The following is a 16,315-nucleotide window of genomic DNA, read 5'->3' as shown; positions in this document are numbered from 1 at the left end:
CCTATAATGCCAGAACCCCAAACCTTGCCCTAGACCTACAATTCCAGCTTCAATCCTGCAGTTCCAGAACCCCAATCCATCCCTAGTCCTACCATCCCTGTCCCAATCCTTCAATTCCAAAACCCCATCCCAGCCCCAATCCTACGATCCCAACCCCAAACCTATGAGCCCATGTCTGGGGAGACTGGGAGAGCAGCTTTGGGCTGCGGTTACCAAGTGACACAATTGACCCATACTCCTAACTACCAAGGATGCCCAATTAATTGCCAAGGAGCCTTAATGACTGGTGTCCCCCCAGGCTCTCTGCATCCCCACCTTCCAGCTCCTCGAGCAGCCCAGTGGCCTCCAGAACCATCCCGACACTGTGGATGACCTTTTCCGCCTCGCAGCCAGGTACCTTTGTCCCCATATCTCTGCATCCCCATACACACATCCCCATATCCCTGAGTCCACATATCCCCCTGTTTCCATATCTCCATGTTCCTGCATCCCTGTGTAATCTACATTTCTGCATCTGCATGTCTCCAAGTCCTCCGTGTCCCTCTGTCCCTGCATTTTCTTGTTCCCAAGTCCTCTATGTCCCTTTGTCTAACTCTCCCTGCATGCCCATGTCCCCAGATCCTCTCTGTCTCCATGTCCTTGCATCCCCATGTCCCCCATTTCCCGCATCCCTATGTCCCCATGTCCTCCTTGTCCCCCTGTCCCCATATGACAACCCCATAACATGCTGTCATCACACCCCCCTGTCCCCCATGTCACATTATATCTCCCTATCCCTCTCCCCAGAACCCATTGTCCCCTGTTCCTATGTACCCATATCCCCCCATCTTAACCCCCCTGCCCCAAATCATATCCCCCCATCCCCTTATACCCATATCCCCCTGTCCCACTCCCCACATCATATCCCTCTGTCCCTATGCTCCCTCCGTCCCCACACTCCATCCCCTTGTCATATCCCCACACTCTCCTCTCCCCATACTCCCCACCCCCATCCCCCCGCCCCCTTGGCACTGTCCCTGTCCCCAGGTTCATCCAGCGCAGCCCGGTGACGCTGCTGCGCAGCCAGGTGATGATCCCTATCCTGCAATGGGCCATCGCCGCCACCACGCTGGACCACCGCGACGCCAACTGCAGTGTCATGAAGTTCCTACGTGACCTCGTGCACACCGGGGTGGCCAACGATGTGAGTGGGGTGGGACGGGACAGGGTGACAAGATTTGGGGTCGGAGTGGGGGGTTGGGGTTGAAGGAGGACACGGGGGAGGATGTGGCGTCGGGTGAGGATGTGGGGTTGAGTTGGGAGAGGATGTAGGGTTGAGAGGGGATGTGGGGTTGGGTTGGAAGAGGATGTAGGGTTGGAAGACAGTGTGGGGTTGGGAGAGGATATGGAGTTGAGTTGGAAGAGAAGGTAGGGTTGGATTGGAAGAGGATGTGGGATTGGAAGAGTATGTGGTGTTGGGTTAGGAGAGGGTGTAGGGTTGGATTGAGAGAGGATGTAGGGTTGAGAGGGGCTGTTGGGTTGGGAGAGGACGTAAGGTTGAGAGGGGATGTGGGGTTGGATTGGAAGAGGATGTGGGGTTGGATTGGAAGAGGATGTGGGGTTGTGTTGGGAGAGGATGTGGGGTTGTGTTGGGAGAGGATGTGGGGTTGAGAGGGGGTGTGGAGTTGAGTTGGAAGAGAAGATAGGGTTGGATTGGAAGAGGATGTGGGATTGGAAGAGGATGTAGGGTTGGGTTGGGAGAGAAGATAGGGTTGGATTGGAAGAGGATGTGGGATGGAGTTGTGGGGTTGGGAAAAGACATGGGGTTGAAAAAGGATGTAGGATTGGGAGAGGATGTTGGGTTGGGAGAGGATATAGGATTGGGTTTGGTGGGGTTGTAGGTTTGGGGTTGGGACTGGGTTGGATGTAGTATTGGGGTCAGAGAGGAAGTTGGGGTTGGAGGTGATGCAGGTTGGGGTTTGAATGTTGAGGTTAAGGTTGGAGATTTGGGGTTGGTGTGATGTGGGTATGATGGTGGGTTGGCATCAGAGATGGTGTGGAGTCGGAGATTTAGGGCTAGAAATGTAGGTTCGGGGGTGAAGGTTTGGGGTCACAGGTTTAGGTTTAGAGCTAGGGTTAGAATTGTGGGGCTGGGCTTATTGTTTCAGGCTCAGGGTTTGGGTTTTAGGGTTAGTGTGAAGATGAAGGTCTTAGGGTTAGGGTCAGGGTTTTAGGTTTATGGTTTACGGTTAGATTAGGGTTAAGCTGAGGGTGTTAGGGTTTTAGGGTTAAGGTTAAGATTCAGGTTTTAGAGTTAGGGTTTTCAAGTTACGGTTTTGGGTTTAGGGTTTTAGGGTCAGGGTTAAGATCAGAGCTTTAGGCTCAGGATTTTAGGGCCAGGGTTAGGATTGCAGAGTTCGAGTGAGAGCTTAAGGGTGAAGCTGAACCCCAACCCCCCACAGCACGAGGAGGACTTCGAGCTGCGCACGGAGCTGATTGCGCAGGTGCTGCGGCAGTTGGGGCAGCAGCTCGTCTCGCAGCTCCTACACACCTGCTGCTTCTGCCTGCCACCCTACACACTGCCCGACGTGGCTGAGGTGCTCTGGGAGATCATGCAGAGCGACCGCGCGGTGAGCGACCGTGTCCCCTCTGTCCTCTGTGTCCCCACAGCCCCCTATCCCCTCCATCCCCTTTGACCCCACAGCCCCATGTCCCCTCTGTCTTCACAACCCCTGTGTCCCCAGCATCCCCGTGTCCCTGTCCTTGTATCCCCTGCATCCCCACTTCTCCACGCTCCTTTATCCCCCTGTAACCCACATCTCTGCATCCTCATGTCTTCCATTTCCATGCATCTTTGTGTCCCCATGTCCCCCACATCTGTGTCCTCATGTCCCTATACTCCTAGGTCCTCCATGTCCCCGAATCAATGTCCCCACACCCTCATGTCCTCCAGATCTTCATGTCCCTATATCCCTATGTTCCCTATAGCCCCATGTTCCCAAGTCCTCAATGGACCTCTGTCCCCACATCCCCCCATCTCCATGTCACTGCAGCCCCATGTCCCTGTGTCACTATGTCCCCGTGTCTCTATATCCTCCGTGTCCTTAACATCTGCAATGTCCCTTACATCTCTATGTCCCTGCTTTCCTGTGTCTCTATATCCCTGCTTCTCTGTGTCCCCATGTTTCCCACGTTCCTGTGTCCCTGGGTCCCCATATCCCTACATCACTGTGTCATCCATGTCCCTGTGATGCCCCCATGTTCCCCCATCACACAGAGTGACCCAGGGGGAGCGCAGTAGCCACCCCTCACCCTCTCCCCTCCCCGCAGACCTTCTGTCGGTGGCTGGAAAACTCCCTGAAGGCGCTGCCAAAGGAGACGACAGGGGGGGCCATCCAGGTGACGCACAAGCAGCTGACGGATTTCCACAAGCAGGTGACGAGGTGAGAGCCCAAAGGCCCCAGTTAGTGCTGGCAGCCCCCCCCTCAGTTAGTGACCAGAGTCTGGACTCCAGTATCTGGTGGGACCCCAGACCTCAATTTGGGATCAGAGCCTGGATCCCAATATCTGATGGAATTGCAGACCTCAGTTTGGGATCAAAGCCCAAACCCCGATATCTCATGGGACCCCAGCCCCTGATGTGTCCCTGCCTGCAGTCCCCCAGTGGGTTTCGGTCCCACCCTGTACGGAGATATGTGCCCAACCCAGGCTCCTACTGATCCCCAAATGGGATTTTCCTCTTTGGGCATCTCTGTGCCAAAGCCATCCCTGTGTTCCCAGGTGCTCTGTGTGTCCCCAGTGAGTCCACACATTCCCAGTGGGTCCATCTGTCTGTCCGAGTGGTTCCATCTGTCCCCAGTGTGTCTGTGTGTCCTCAATAGATTTGTCTGTCCTCAGAAGGACTGTGTGTCCCTAACAACTCTGTCCATCCAGTGAGGACAGATCAGACCCTGAGGGGTCCATCCATCCCTAACTGAATTGTGCATCCCCATGGGGTTTGTCTGTCCCCAGCGGGTCCATCTGTCCCAAACCACTTGGTACATCTCTCCAACCCCTCTGTCTGTCTCCATCCCTCTGTGCATCTCTCCCACTCCCCTAATGCTCCCTCCCTTTGCAGCGCGGAGGAATGTAAGCAGGTCTGCTGGGCTCTGCGGGACTTCACCCGCCTATTCCGATAGCCTGCACCCGGCACGGTGCCTGCCTCCCAGGTAAGATACAGGGGACTGGGGGCCACCGTGGGGGCATTGCTGGGGCTGGGGGCATCGCATTGGGATGGGGGGCATCGTGTGGGATTGGGTTGTGTTGGAGACAAAACGTTGGGTTGAGGACATTGTTGTAGGTTCAGCTGGGGACGTTGGGCTGGGGACATTGTGCTGGGCTGGGGGTGTTATGCTGTGTTGGGGACATGATGCTGTGTTGGGGACGTTGATCTGGGTTCTGTTGGGAGCATCATGTTGGGCTGGAGCTGTCAAATTGGGTTGGGAACATGGAGTAGGGCTGGGGACATGGCACTGGGTTGAGGTCATTGTTCTAGGTTCAGCTGGGGGCATCACATCGGGTTGGGGTCATGGCGCTTTGTTGGGAACTTTGTGTTGATTGGATTGGTGACATGGTGTTCGGTTGGGCTGGGGACATTGCACTGGGTTGGACTGGGGAGACTAGGGGACTGCTGGGTTGGGGACATTGTGCTTTATTGGGAACATTGTTCTGGGTTTGATCAGGGACATCGCATTGGGTTGGGACAGCACTGTTGGGTTGGGGGTGTCATGTTGGGTTGGGGATGTTGGATTGGGGACGTTGTGTTAGGTTGGGGATGCTGTGTTGGATTGAGTTGGGGACATCGTGTTGGATTGGGGGCATAGCTCTGGGCTGGGGACATTCTTCTGGAATCAGCTGGGGTTGTTTTATTGGTTTGGAGACATTGTGTTGTGCTGGGGAGAACACATTGGGTTGGGGACATGGTGTGGGGTTGAGAGGACATTGTGCTTGACTGGGGATGTTGTTCTGGGTTCAGCTGGGGACATGCCACTGTTGGGTTGGGACGTTGGGTTGGGGTGAGTTGAGGGCGTGGTGTTGGGTTGGGGACGTGGTGTTGGGTTGAGGACATTGGGTTGGGGACACTGTTAGATTGGGGCATTGTCTTGGATTGGGTTTGGGACATCGCGTTGGGTTGGGGATGTTGGGTTGGGGACATTTGTGCTTTATTAGGACATTGTTCTGAGTTGGGATCATGGTATTGGGTTGGGGACATTGCATTAGTTTGGGGTCATAGTGTTGGGTTGAGGACATTGGGTTGGGGACATTGCATTAGTTTGGGGTCATAGTGTTGGGTTGAGGACATTGGGTTGGGGACATTGCATTAGTTTGGGGTCATAGTGTTGGGTTGAGGACATTGGGTTGGGGACATTGCATTAGTTTGGGGTCATAGTGTTGGGTTGAGGACATTGGGTTGGGGACATTGCATTAGTTTGGGGTCATAGTGTTGGGTTGAGGACATTGGGTTGGGGACATTGCATTAGTTTGGGGTCATAGTGTTGGGTTGAGGACATCGGGTTGGGGACATTGCATTAGTTTGGGGTCATAGTGTTGGGTTGAGGACATCGGGTTGGGGACATTGCATTAGTTTGGGGTCATAGTGTTGGGTTGAGGACATTGGGTTGGATTGGGTTGGGGATGTGGTGCTGGGCTGGGGACACGATGTTGGGTTGGGGGCATGGCACTGCACTGGGAACATGGTGTGTGGTTGGAGACATTGGGTTGGGTTCAGCTGGGGACATTGAGTGGGGCTGAGGACATCACTTTGGGTTGGTTGGGGAAATGACCCCCTCCCTGGAACATCCATTAATTAACAGAAGACAGAAATGAAGCCACCATGATTGGTCCCGCAGTCGTCGCCGGGGGCCGCACTCACTCAGCACCAGAAGAGCGTGCGTCCCAACACTGCGACCCCCCCCAAGAAAAACCAAACCAACCCCCCCACACCGGGACTGTGCCCTCAACGAGCACCAAAAAGTACCAAACTTCCCTGAAACGACATCAAAAGAACCCAGGGAAGAGCTCTGGGGAGGGGGCGGGCAGCCAAGGGGAAGGGGTCCGCACTCCTGGGGTTGGTGGGGGGTGGGGATGCGGACTCGGCGCGGGGACGCGGCCACGTGGGTCGGACTGCTTAAAATATATATTATATTTTTTTCCTTTTTTTTTTTTTTTCCCAAATTTGGTTTGTTTTATTATTTTTTTTCGGTTTTATTTTATTTTTTAATCGTTTTGATTTTTTTTTTTTTTTTTTTTTGAGGGGAAGAGCACAGGGTTGGGGTGGGGGGTTTGGCAGTGTGAGTGCAGGGACGGAGTCGGGGCCGGGTGTGCGGTTCCGTCTGGTGTTGTAGCCATCTTGAAAACAATAAAAAAAAAAAAAAAAAAAAAAAAAAAAGATGTAAAAATGGAAAAAAAAAAAAATCGGTTAAAAAAAAAGAAAAAAAAAACAAAAACAACCAGCCCATGGTGGTCTTGTCTGCTTCTTGGGGGGGAGAGTTGAGGGGGGTGGCTCCAGATGTGTGTTCCAGATGAGATCCAGGAGCAGCTGCAGTCCCAGTATGGCGATTTTGTATGGATGGTGGGGCTCCAGATGTGCTCCAGGTGCTGTGTTCCAGATTTGGCATTCCAGGAGCAGCTGTGGTCCCGGTATGGTGGTGTTCTACGGATGGTGGGACTCCAGATGTGCTCCAAGTGTGATTTTTTTTTTTTTTTTTTTTTTTTTAATATATGGTGCTCCAGGAGCAGCGAAGATCCAGGTATGGAGATGTTTTGAATCAGGTGGTGCTCCAGATGTGTGTTACAGATGTGCTCGCGGAGCAGCAACAGACAGGTATGGCAATGTTCTGGGGCAGATAGTGCTCCAGGTGTGTTCCAGATGTGCTCCAGAAGAGGAGTACAGCAGTGTAGGTCAGGTGTTCCTCCAGGTGTGGTTTTACAGATGTGCTCCAGGAGCAGCCGTCGTGCAATGTCCTAGGTCTGGAGGTGCTCCAAACGTGTTCTAAATGTGCTCCAGGAGAGTTAACACTCTGATTATGGCGGTGTTCTAGGTCTGGTAGTGCTCCAGATGTGGTTCTCCAGCTGTCCACAGAGCTCCACTATCCCCATCCCACCAAGGATGCCCCCAAAGCCTCCTTGCCCCCCCAGGAAGGACCACACACCCCATTTTCTTCCCATCCCCATGTCACAGCGGGGGCCGCGGGCCGGGTTCCGGGTGCTGCTGCTGCTGCCACAGGCGGTGCAGCTCCTTGAACTGCTCCACCAGAGCATCCTTCAGGTCGGGCTGCGAGATCTGCAGCGGGACGCTGTCGGCCGACCACGACAGCTCCCCTGAGAACAGCTCCAGCAGCAGCCGTGCTGCCACTGGCACCACCTGGGGGAGGGGGATGAGTCACACGTGTCCCCAGTGCAGCCCCAACATGTCCCCCATCACATCTCCCATTGCATCTTTGCTGTGCCCCCAATGCTTTCCCCATGTATTTGCATCGTGTCCTCAAACTGTTCCCCAGTGCATCTCTGCCATGATCCCGTCCTGCCCCCCAACATGTCCCCTAGGGTGATCCCCAAAGTCTTCCCATCGTGTCCTCATTGGGTCCCCAACTCATCTCTGACGTGTCACTACCGTCTCCCCAGTGTGTCCCTAACACATCCCCACTGGGACCCAGCCCATCCCTGATATGTCACCGTGTCCCCAACTCATCCTTATTGTGTCCCCATTGTGTCCCCGACCCAAATAATTCCATGTGTCCCTGGTGTGAGTTCCCAACACGTCCCTGTTGGGTTCCCAACTCATCCCTGACGTGTCACCTCCATGTCCCCAACACATCCTCATCATGTCCCCCTCGTGTCTCCGTTGTGTCCCCAACAAGTCCCCACCGTGTCCCCATTGCGTCCCCCAACCTGCACAGTGATGAGCTTCTTCTCTCTGGGTCTGTGGTCGGGCCACTCCTCCCCAAAGCACAGGAAGACCTCGAAGGGCGGCGGTGTTGGGCTCTGCCCCTTCTGGAACAGGATCAGCCCTGGGGGGCACCGAGGTGTCACTTAATGTCACCTCCCCCCAACCCAGCACTGACCAGTGTCCTCATCAGCCACAGTCCTCCCCTGCTACCCGATGTCCCTATGGGCTGATGGGTGTCCCTCTGTGCTGGGTGATGTCCCCATTGCCACCTGAGGTCCCCACGGGCTCTCTGCGTCCCTCCCCAATTCCTACTGGCTGTCCAGTGTCCCCCAATGCCATTTGATGTCATTCCTTGCTAATAGATGTCCCCATGGACTCTCTGGTGTCCCCCAAAGACACCTGACATCTCCATAGACTTCCTGATGTCCCCATGGACTCCCTGGTGTCCCCTAATGCCACCTGATGTCCCTACTGACTCCCTGATATCCTCCTACTACCACCTGATGTACCTTCACGGTGTCCCCCAATGCCATTTGATGTCCCCATGGACACCCTGGTGTCCTCACTGCCCCCTGATGATGTCCCCATGGACTCCCCAATGTCCCCATGCCACCTGATATCCCCATGGATTCCTTGGTGTCCCCAGTGCCACCTGATATCCTTTCATGATGTCCCCTAATGCCACCTAATGTCCCTATTGACTTCTTGATGTTTCCGATGCCACCTGATGCCCTCATGAACTTGACACTGTCCCCAGTGCCACCTGATGTCCCCCATTGCATCCTGATGTCCCTATGGACTCCTCGGTGTCACCCATTGCCACCTGAGGTCCCCACGGGCTCTCCAGTGTCCCCCTCAATTCCACTTGATGTCCCTACTGGCTGTCCAGTGTCCCCCAATGCCACCTGGCGTCCCTATAGGTTTCATAGTGTCTCCCGATGCCACCTGATGTTCCTACCAACTTCCTGGTGTCCCCAATGCAATTCGATATCCCCATGGAGTCCCCAGTGTCCCCACTGCCACCTGATGTCCCCCAAGATCACCTGATGTTCCCCAGTGCCACTTGACAACATCCCCATAGACACCCAGGTGTCCCCAAGGCCACTTGATCTCCTCCAGTGCCACCTGATGTCCCTTCATGGTGTTCCCCAATGCCATCTGACATCCCCATGGAATCCTTGGTGTCCCCAGTTCTACCTGTGTCCCCCAAGGCCACCTGATGTCTATTCATGGTGTCTCCAGGTGCCACCTGATGATCCCACAGACTCCTTTGTGTCCTCCAGTGCCACTTGATGTTTGTCCCCATGGACTCCTTGATGTCCCCAGTGCCACCCAACGTCTCCACACGCTCTCCCACCCCCGGTGCCACTTACCATCAAGGAACCGCTGGAGGCTGAACACTTGGACCCTCCTCTCCCTCTCCATGGGGTTGGGCCGGGGGTCGAGGTGGGGGTCCTGGGGTGGGGCGCAGGGCCCATCCCAAAACACTTTGCAGCGACAGAGGCGGGTGGCGTAGAGGTCCTGCCCCCCCAGCTCCAGGAGGAGCCCCGCTCCATGGCCCCCAACAAAGTGCGGGTGTAGCGACGCTGCTTGTCGTGCGGGATCCCCTCGGGGTCGGGGAAGGGGACCTGCTGGAGCTCGGGGTGTCCCAGCAGGTCGGGGCGCTGCGGGGTGGGGGGCAGGGACCCCCCGTGGGACAGTCGGCAGCCCAGAGGATGGCTGATGGTCAGGGCGCTCACCCGCCGCCCACGGTACTGGAAGCGCAGCTCCAGGTCCGTCACTGCAGGGTTTGTGGGGTTGGGATGGGGGATCTTCTACGCAGGGGCACCCTGCAGCTCCATGGGTAACTGTGTCGTAATCCTACCCCAACCCCATGGCCATCCACCCCATATTCCTCCGACCCCATTTTCATCCGTCAACCCCATGTTCACCCATTCCACGGCCACCCAAACCTACAGCCAACCACCCTACAACCCCTCAACCCCATGCCCACCCACCCTACAACCATCCAGCTCCATGCCCACCTACCCTGTACCCCCTCAGCCCACAGCCACCCATCCCACAACCCCCAATCCCATGCCCAGTGACCCTATATCTCCAAAATGCCATAGCCGCTGACCCCATATCCCCAACACCACAGTCAACCACCCCACACCCCCCCCAGCTTCATGTCTGCCCACCTTACAACCATCCAGCCCCACGCTCACCCACTCCCATTGTCATCTCCCCATGCCTAGTGACCCTATATCCCCCCGACTCCATAGCAGCTACTCCATGACCCCATGCCCACCCACCCCACCATCATCCACTTGACCTCATGCCCTGTGACCCCGTATCCCCTGGACCACACAGCCAACTAACCCACATCACCCCACCTCCATGCCCATCCACCCCATTGCCATCCCTCCAACCTCAAGGCCAAAGACCCTGCGGCCACCTGACCCCATGCCCACTCAACCCACAGCCATCCAGCCCCACAGCCAACCACCCCATATGACACCAACCCCACAGTAAACCACCCCACAGCCTCCCACCCCCATGGTCAGTGACCCTATATCCTCCCTGACCCCACAGCCACCCAACCCCATGCCCACCCACCCTACTGTCATCTCCTCAGCCCCATGGCCAGTGACCCCATATTCCCCCATATACCCACCCACCCCATCACATTCATCTACCTCTGCCCATCCATCCCATGGCCACCCCATCCTCACCCTCACCCACCCCACAGCCACCCCATTCCCAAATTCAACCATCTCATAGCCACATCAAACTACCCCACGGCCACCCCATAGCCACATCCAACCACCCCATGACCAGCCCATATCTTTGCCAATCCACCCTATGGCCACCCCATATCCATGTCCAACCACCCCACGGCCAGCCCACAGCCACATCCACCCACCCCATACTCACGTCCTCCTATCCTACAGCCACCCCATACTTATGTCCAACCACCCCACGGCCAGCCCACAGCCACATCCACCCACCCCATACTCACGTCCTCCTATCCTACAGCCACCCCATACTTATGTCCAGCTACCCCATATCCATAGCCACCCCATACCCACATTCACCCACTCCACACCCCATACCCCATCCTGATGCTTACGGGGCAGCAGGTGAGGGCTGGCAAGCAGATTGGGGACGCCATGTTCCAGGAGTGCTGGGGGACCCGGGGGGGGCATCTGTGGGGGCAGCTGTGGGGTCAGCTGTGGGTTCAGCTCAGGGGCAGCTGTGGGGTCAGCTCAGGGGGCAGCTCAGGGGGCATGAAGGGCACTGTGGAGTCAGCGTTGCTGAACGGGGGGTGCTCCTCGTGCCAGGGGGGCACCGGGTCCATTCTACAGTCTGGAGAACAGTTGGATGAGGGGGCGGCCAGAGGAGCCCCTACATCACTGCTCCCTACAGGGCACTGCTGCCCCATAGACAGACACCTCACAGGGTGCCTGCCCTGCATCAAACCCTCCCTTCTTTCCATTGATCTTCTGTGAGGAGCCCCCACCCCACTGATTGCCACTATGGGTGCCCCAACTCCACTGCCCCCCGTGGGGAATCCACACACCATCGACTCCCTATGGGGTTTTCCTCCCACGAGATGCTCCACATCACCCTTCCCCCACTCCATTGATCATCGATGGGGAGCCCCCACCCCACTAACTGTCCCCCATGGGATACCTCCCCCTGCACTGACCCCCTGGGGTAACCCAATCCCATTGTCTTCGATGGGATATTCCCACCACATTATCCCCCATGAAGCATTCCCACCCCACTGCCCCCCCACAGGTATCCCCCACCCCACTGACCTCCATAGGGTGTCCCCACCCCACTGTTCCCCCATAGGCTGCCCCCACTCCATTATTCCCCTATAGGACACCCCATATCCCTGCTGACCATCAATACTCAGAGACATCAGTTTCTGCAGCTGCAAGGAAAGAGCAGGCAGTTATGGAATGGGAGACCCCCAAATGTGGGGCAGGGGACCCCCAAGTATGGAGTGGGGGACTCCCATCAGTGTGGCAGGGGCCAGTACCTCGCTGACATCCTCTTCCTCCTCCTCTTCCTCCCCAACGCAGCTGAAGTCATCCCCCGTCACCGTGTCTGTGAGGGAAGAACGGGGTCCCATGGGGTACTGAGACCCTACAGCACCCATAGCGACTTGTGGGATGCCAGGCCCTTACAGGGTGATGGGATACTGCAGGGTGCTTAGCCTCACATACCCCATGTCACTTACGGGATGCTGGGACCCCACAGACCCCAGGTCCCCACCTGAGCCCTCCCCAGCCTCATACCTGCTCCGTCGGCCCCACAAACCTCGTACACCTTATAGGGCCGGGGGGCACAGCGCGGGTGCCGTCGTAGCGCAGGCGGAACTCGCGGCTCTTGTTGAGGGCACAGCGCAGCGTCGCCTTCCACTTGGCAGGATCCGGCTCATCCCGCCCCGCAAGGAATTTCCCCGTCTCTGCTGCCCATGCCTGCAGGGTCAGTGGTGTCAGGGTGACTGGGGTGAGGTCATTGGGGTCATCAGACTGGGGTCAGTGGAGTCAGTGGGCTGGGATTATTGGCGTTGCATCATTGGGTTGTGGTTAGTGGGGGTGGGGACATCGTGGTTGGATTGGGGTGATTGGGTTGGGGTCGTCAGAATGGAGTCGTCGTGTTGGGGTCATTGGGTTGTTGTTACTGGAGTGGGGTTATTGGGGGCAGGGTCATTGGATTGGGGTCATCATGAATGGTGCATTTGGGGCATCAGAGTTGGGATCATTGGGTTGGGGTCAACATGGTTGGGGTTATTGGGGTCACTGGAGTTATTGGGGTTGAAGTCATCAAAGTTGGGTTGGAGTCACTGGTGTCAGTGTCATTGAAGTGGGGGTTATTGGGGTAATTGGGTTGGGGTCAGTGGGTTAGTGGGTTGGGATTACTGGTGTTGAGTCATTGGGGTGGGATTAGTGGGGTTGGGGTCATCACGGTTAAATTGGGGTCATCAGGTTGGGGATATTGGGCTGGGATCATGATGGTTGGCTTGGGGTCATTGAATTGAGGTTAGTGGGACTGCAGTCATTGGGGTGGGTTTATTGGGTCATCGGGTTTGGGGTCATGGAGGTGGGGTTACTTGGGATTATTAGTGTTGGGGTCACTGGGTTGTGGTTAGTGGGGGTGAGCTCATCATGGTTGGATTGGGGTCACTGGGTTGGGGTCATGGGTTGGGGTCATGAGGGCTGTGTTGGGGTCATGGGTTGGTGCTCCTGGGGTCATCAGGGTTGGGGTTCATTGGGGTTGTGGTCATCAGAATTGGGTTGGGATCAGTGGGTTTGGGGCATTAGGTTTAGGGTTTGGGCCACTAGAGTTGACTTAGGGCCAATAGGGTTGGAGTTTGGGTCACTAGGTTTGAGATTAGGGCCACTAGGGTTGGAGTTTGGTTACTAGTGTTGGATTAGGGACACTATGTTTGGGGTCATTAAGGTTGGGGTTTGGGCCATTAGAGTTGGATTAGGGTCACTAGAGTTAGGGTTGGGACATTAGGGTTGGGTTAGTGTCATTAGGGTTAGAGTTTATGTCATCAATTTTCAGATTATGGTCATTAGGGTTGGGGTTAGGACCAGCAAGGTTGTGTCAGGGTCATTAGGACTGGGATTTGGGCCACTAGGTTTGGCTTCGGGTCACTAGGATCAGGGTTTGGACCACTAGGGGTGGGTAAGGGCCAGCAGGGTTGCAGTTTGGGCCACCAGGGTTTTGTCAGGGTCATTAGGGTTGGGATTTGGGCCGCTAGGGTTGGGGTTAGGGCCATTATGGTTGGGGTTAGGGCTGCTAGGATTGACTTAGGGTCACTAGGGTTGGGGTTTGGGCCACCAGAGTTGCGTCGGGGTCATTAGGATTGGGATTTGGTCCACTAGGCTTGGGTTTAGGGCCATTAGAGTTGGAACTAGGGCCACTAGGGTTGGTTCAGAGTCACTAGGGTTGGGATTTGGGCCACCAGAGTTGTGTCAGGGTCATTAGGATTGGGATTTGGGACACTAGGTTTGGGGTTAGGGCCATTAGGGTTGGGGTAAGGGCCGCTAGGGTAGGCTTAGGGTCACTAGGGTTGGGGTTTGGGAAACTAGGGTTGTGTAACAGCCAGCAGGGTTGGGGTTTGGGCCACCAGAGATGAGGTGTGGGCCACCAGGGTTGTGTCAGGGTCATTAGGATTGGGATTTGGGCCACTAGAGTTGGGTTTAAAACCACCAGAGCTCAAGTTCAGGTCGTTCCAGCTGTTGGGTCATCCAGGATCACCTTGAAGACGGTGTCATCATCACCGCCGTGTGCTGGGAAGTGCCGCGTGGCGTGGTGCCATGGGACCACAAAGAGCCGGCGCCGCGCGTCCACCCAGTGCAGTCCTGGGAAACGCCCGCTGTCCACCTGGGCCACCAACCATGGGCGCAGGCGCACGCGGCGAGGCACCGGGGATGCCATCGAGGACAGGAGGGGACACCAGCAGAGGTCGTGTGGTGATGAGGAGGTGACACGACGTGGGACGTGGTGAGGCACGTGGGGAACTGTGTGATGCAGTCGTGGAGATGCTGTGGTTAACGATGGGTATTTGTGGTCATCCAATAGGTGTTGTCACCTCTGGTCACTCATCATTCGTGGTCATCTGTCACTTGTGGTCACCTCTGGTCACCTCTGGTCACTGGTCACCCATGGTTGCTTCTAGTCACCTATCACATCTGGTCATCTCTGTCACCCAACATTCATGGTCACCTGTCATTTATGGTCATCCATGGTCACCTCTGATCACCTGTGGTCATCTGTGACCTCTGCTCATCCATGATCACCCATGGTCACCTCTCACCCATGGTCACCCATAGTCACCTCTGGTCACCCACAGTCATCTGTCACCCATGATCACCATTGGTCACTTATGGTCAATTTTGGTCACCCATCACTCATGGTCACCTATCAACCACGTCATGTGTCACCCAGAGCCACCAATGGTCACCCATGGTCATTCATTGTCACCTATGACAACCTCTGGTCACTCATGGTTACCCTATGTCCATGGTCACGTCTGGTCACCTATGATCACCCAACATCCACGGTCATCTGTCACCCATGGTCACCTCTGATTGCCCATGGTCACCTAGTTCTCTTGTCACCTGCCATTTATGATCACCCATGGTCACTTCCAGCCACCCAGCACCCATGGTCACCTGTCACCCATGGCCACCAATGGTCACCCATGGTCATCTGTCACCATGGTCATCTTCAGTCACCTCAGTCACCTATTGTCCATGGTCACCTGCTACTTAGGGTCTCCCATGGTCACCTCTGGTCAACCTGGTCATTCAGCATCCAAGGTCAGTTGTCACTTTTGGTCACCCATGGTCACTTTTGGTCACCCATGGTCACCTCTGGTCACCAAACACCCATGGTCACCTGTCACCCATTGTCACCCATGGTCACCTCTGGTCACTCTCCATGTATGCTTTTTAGGGTGACCTGTCCCACCCCACTCAGCCACCTCTGCTCACCCCTCACACCCCACCACCCCAAAAGTGTCACATGGGTCACACAGTGATATCAACCATCCCTTGGGGACACAGGGTGGGGATGATGACAAAAACGGGGACCGAAAGAGGAACTGGTCCCTATGCCCCATGGAAAGGAGAAGTGACACCACAGGGTGGGGTGGGGGGCTGGAGCGGGAGGAGAGACATGAGGCCACAGTGCAGCCTCCATGAAGACCCCATAAAGCCACCGAGATGCCATCTGGAAGCACCCACAATCCCACTGTGAACCCCCCCAAGATGCCAGCACTATGCCACCACGATGTCACCACGGAATCCCCAGGATGCCACCACAATCCCACCATGAATTACCCACGAAGACCCCCAGAAGCCACCATGAAGCCCCCCCAGATGCCACCGTGAAACCACCATGACCCCACCGTGAAGCCTCCCTCAAGAACACACCATGAAGACGCAATGAAGCCACCATGAAGACCCCCTAGATGCCACCACACAGCCCCCAGAAGCCACAACGAAGCCCACCATGAAGCCCCCCCAGATGCCACCGTGAAGCCACCATGACCCCACCGTGAAGCCTCCCTCAAGAACACACCATGAAGACGCAATGAAGCCACCATGAAGACCCCCTAGATGCCACCACAAAGCCCCCCAGAAGCCACAACGAAGCCCACCATGAAGCCCCCGTCCAGGAACCCACCACGGAGACCCCATAACCCCCTTGCAGCCCCACAAGAATACCTCACGGGCCCCTCCCTCCACTCTCACCCCTCTCCAGCACCCTTCGCTGCTTCCTTCCAAACACGCTTCCTCCCACATTAGCATTTCATTTGCATACAGCGCGCCACGCCCCCGTTCCGTGACGCGAGGGGTTGGGAGGAGCCTTGCCGCTTTAAGGTGGGCCACACCAACG

At 56.1% G+C, this 16,315-nt stretch overlaps 2 protein-coding genes across 2 annotated transcripts in view; one reads left to right on the top strand and one right to left on the bottom strand.

Moving 5' to 3' along the window:
• The window catches only part of TNPO3 (transportin 3), a 19,256-nt gene extending 12,850 nt beyond the window's left edge, over positions 1–6,406 (top strand). The window contains exons 18-23 of the mRNA XM_085241378.1: positions 299–393; positions 1,027–1,183; positions 2,442–2,609; positions 3,310–3,422; positions 4,097–4,187; positions 5,832–6,406. Coding sequence (XP_085097504.1) covers positions 299–393; positions 1,027–1,183; positions 2,442–2,609; positions 3,310–3,422; positions 4,097–4,157 — 594 coding nt within the window. The 3' untranslated portion in view covers positions 4,158–4,187; positions 5,832–6,406. The remainder of the gene's footprint in view (positions 1–298; positions 394–1,026; positions 1,184–2,441; positions 2,610–3,309; positions 3,423–4,096; positions 4,188–5,831) is intronic.
• On the bottom strand, positions 6,158–16,315 carry IRF5 (interferon regulatory factor 5). The gene is given in 12 exon segments (XM_010706563.4): positions 6,158–7,381; positions 7,909–8,027; positions 9,280–9,450; positions 9,453–9,686; positions 11,019–11,138; positions 11,141–11,254; positions 11,798–11,828; positions 11,937–12,004; positions 12,196–12,237; positions 12,240–12,378; positions 14,171–14,433; positions 16,171–16,315. Coding segments are annotated over 11 exon segments (1,407 nt in total). The 5' UTR covers positions 14,351–14,433; positions 16,171–16,315; the 3' UTR covers positions 6,158–7,192.

This window comes from Meleagris gallopavo, chromosome 1 (assembly GCF_905368555.1).
Source record: "Meleagris gallopavo chromosome 1, MGAL_WU_HG_1.1, whole genome shotgun sequence".
Lineage (NCBI taxonomy): Eukaryota > Metazoa > Chordata > Aves > Galliformes > Phasianidae > Meleagris > Meleagris gallopavo.
The sequence above is the reverse complement of the archived record's forward strand: the minus strand, read 5'-3'. Positions and strand labels throughout refer to the sequence as shown.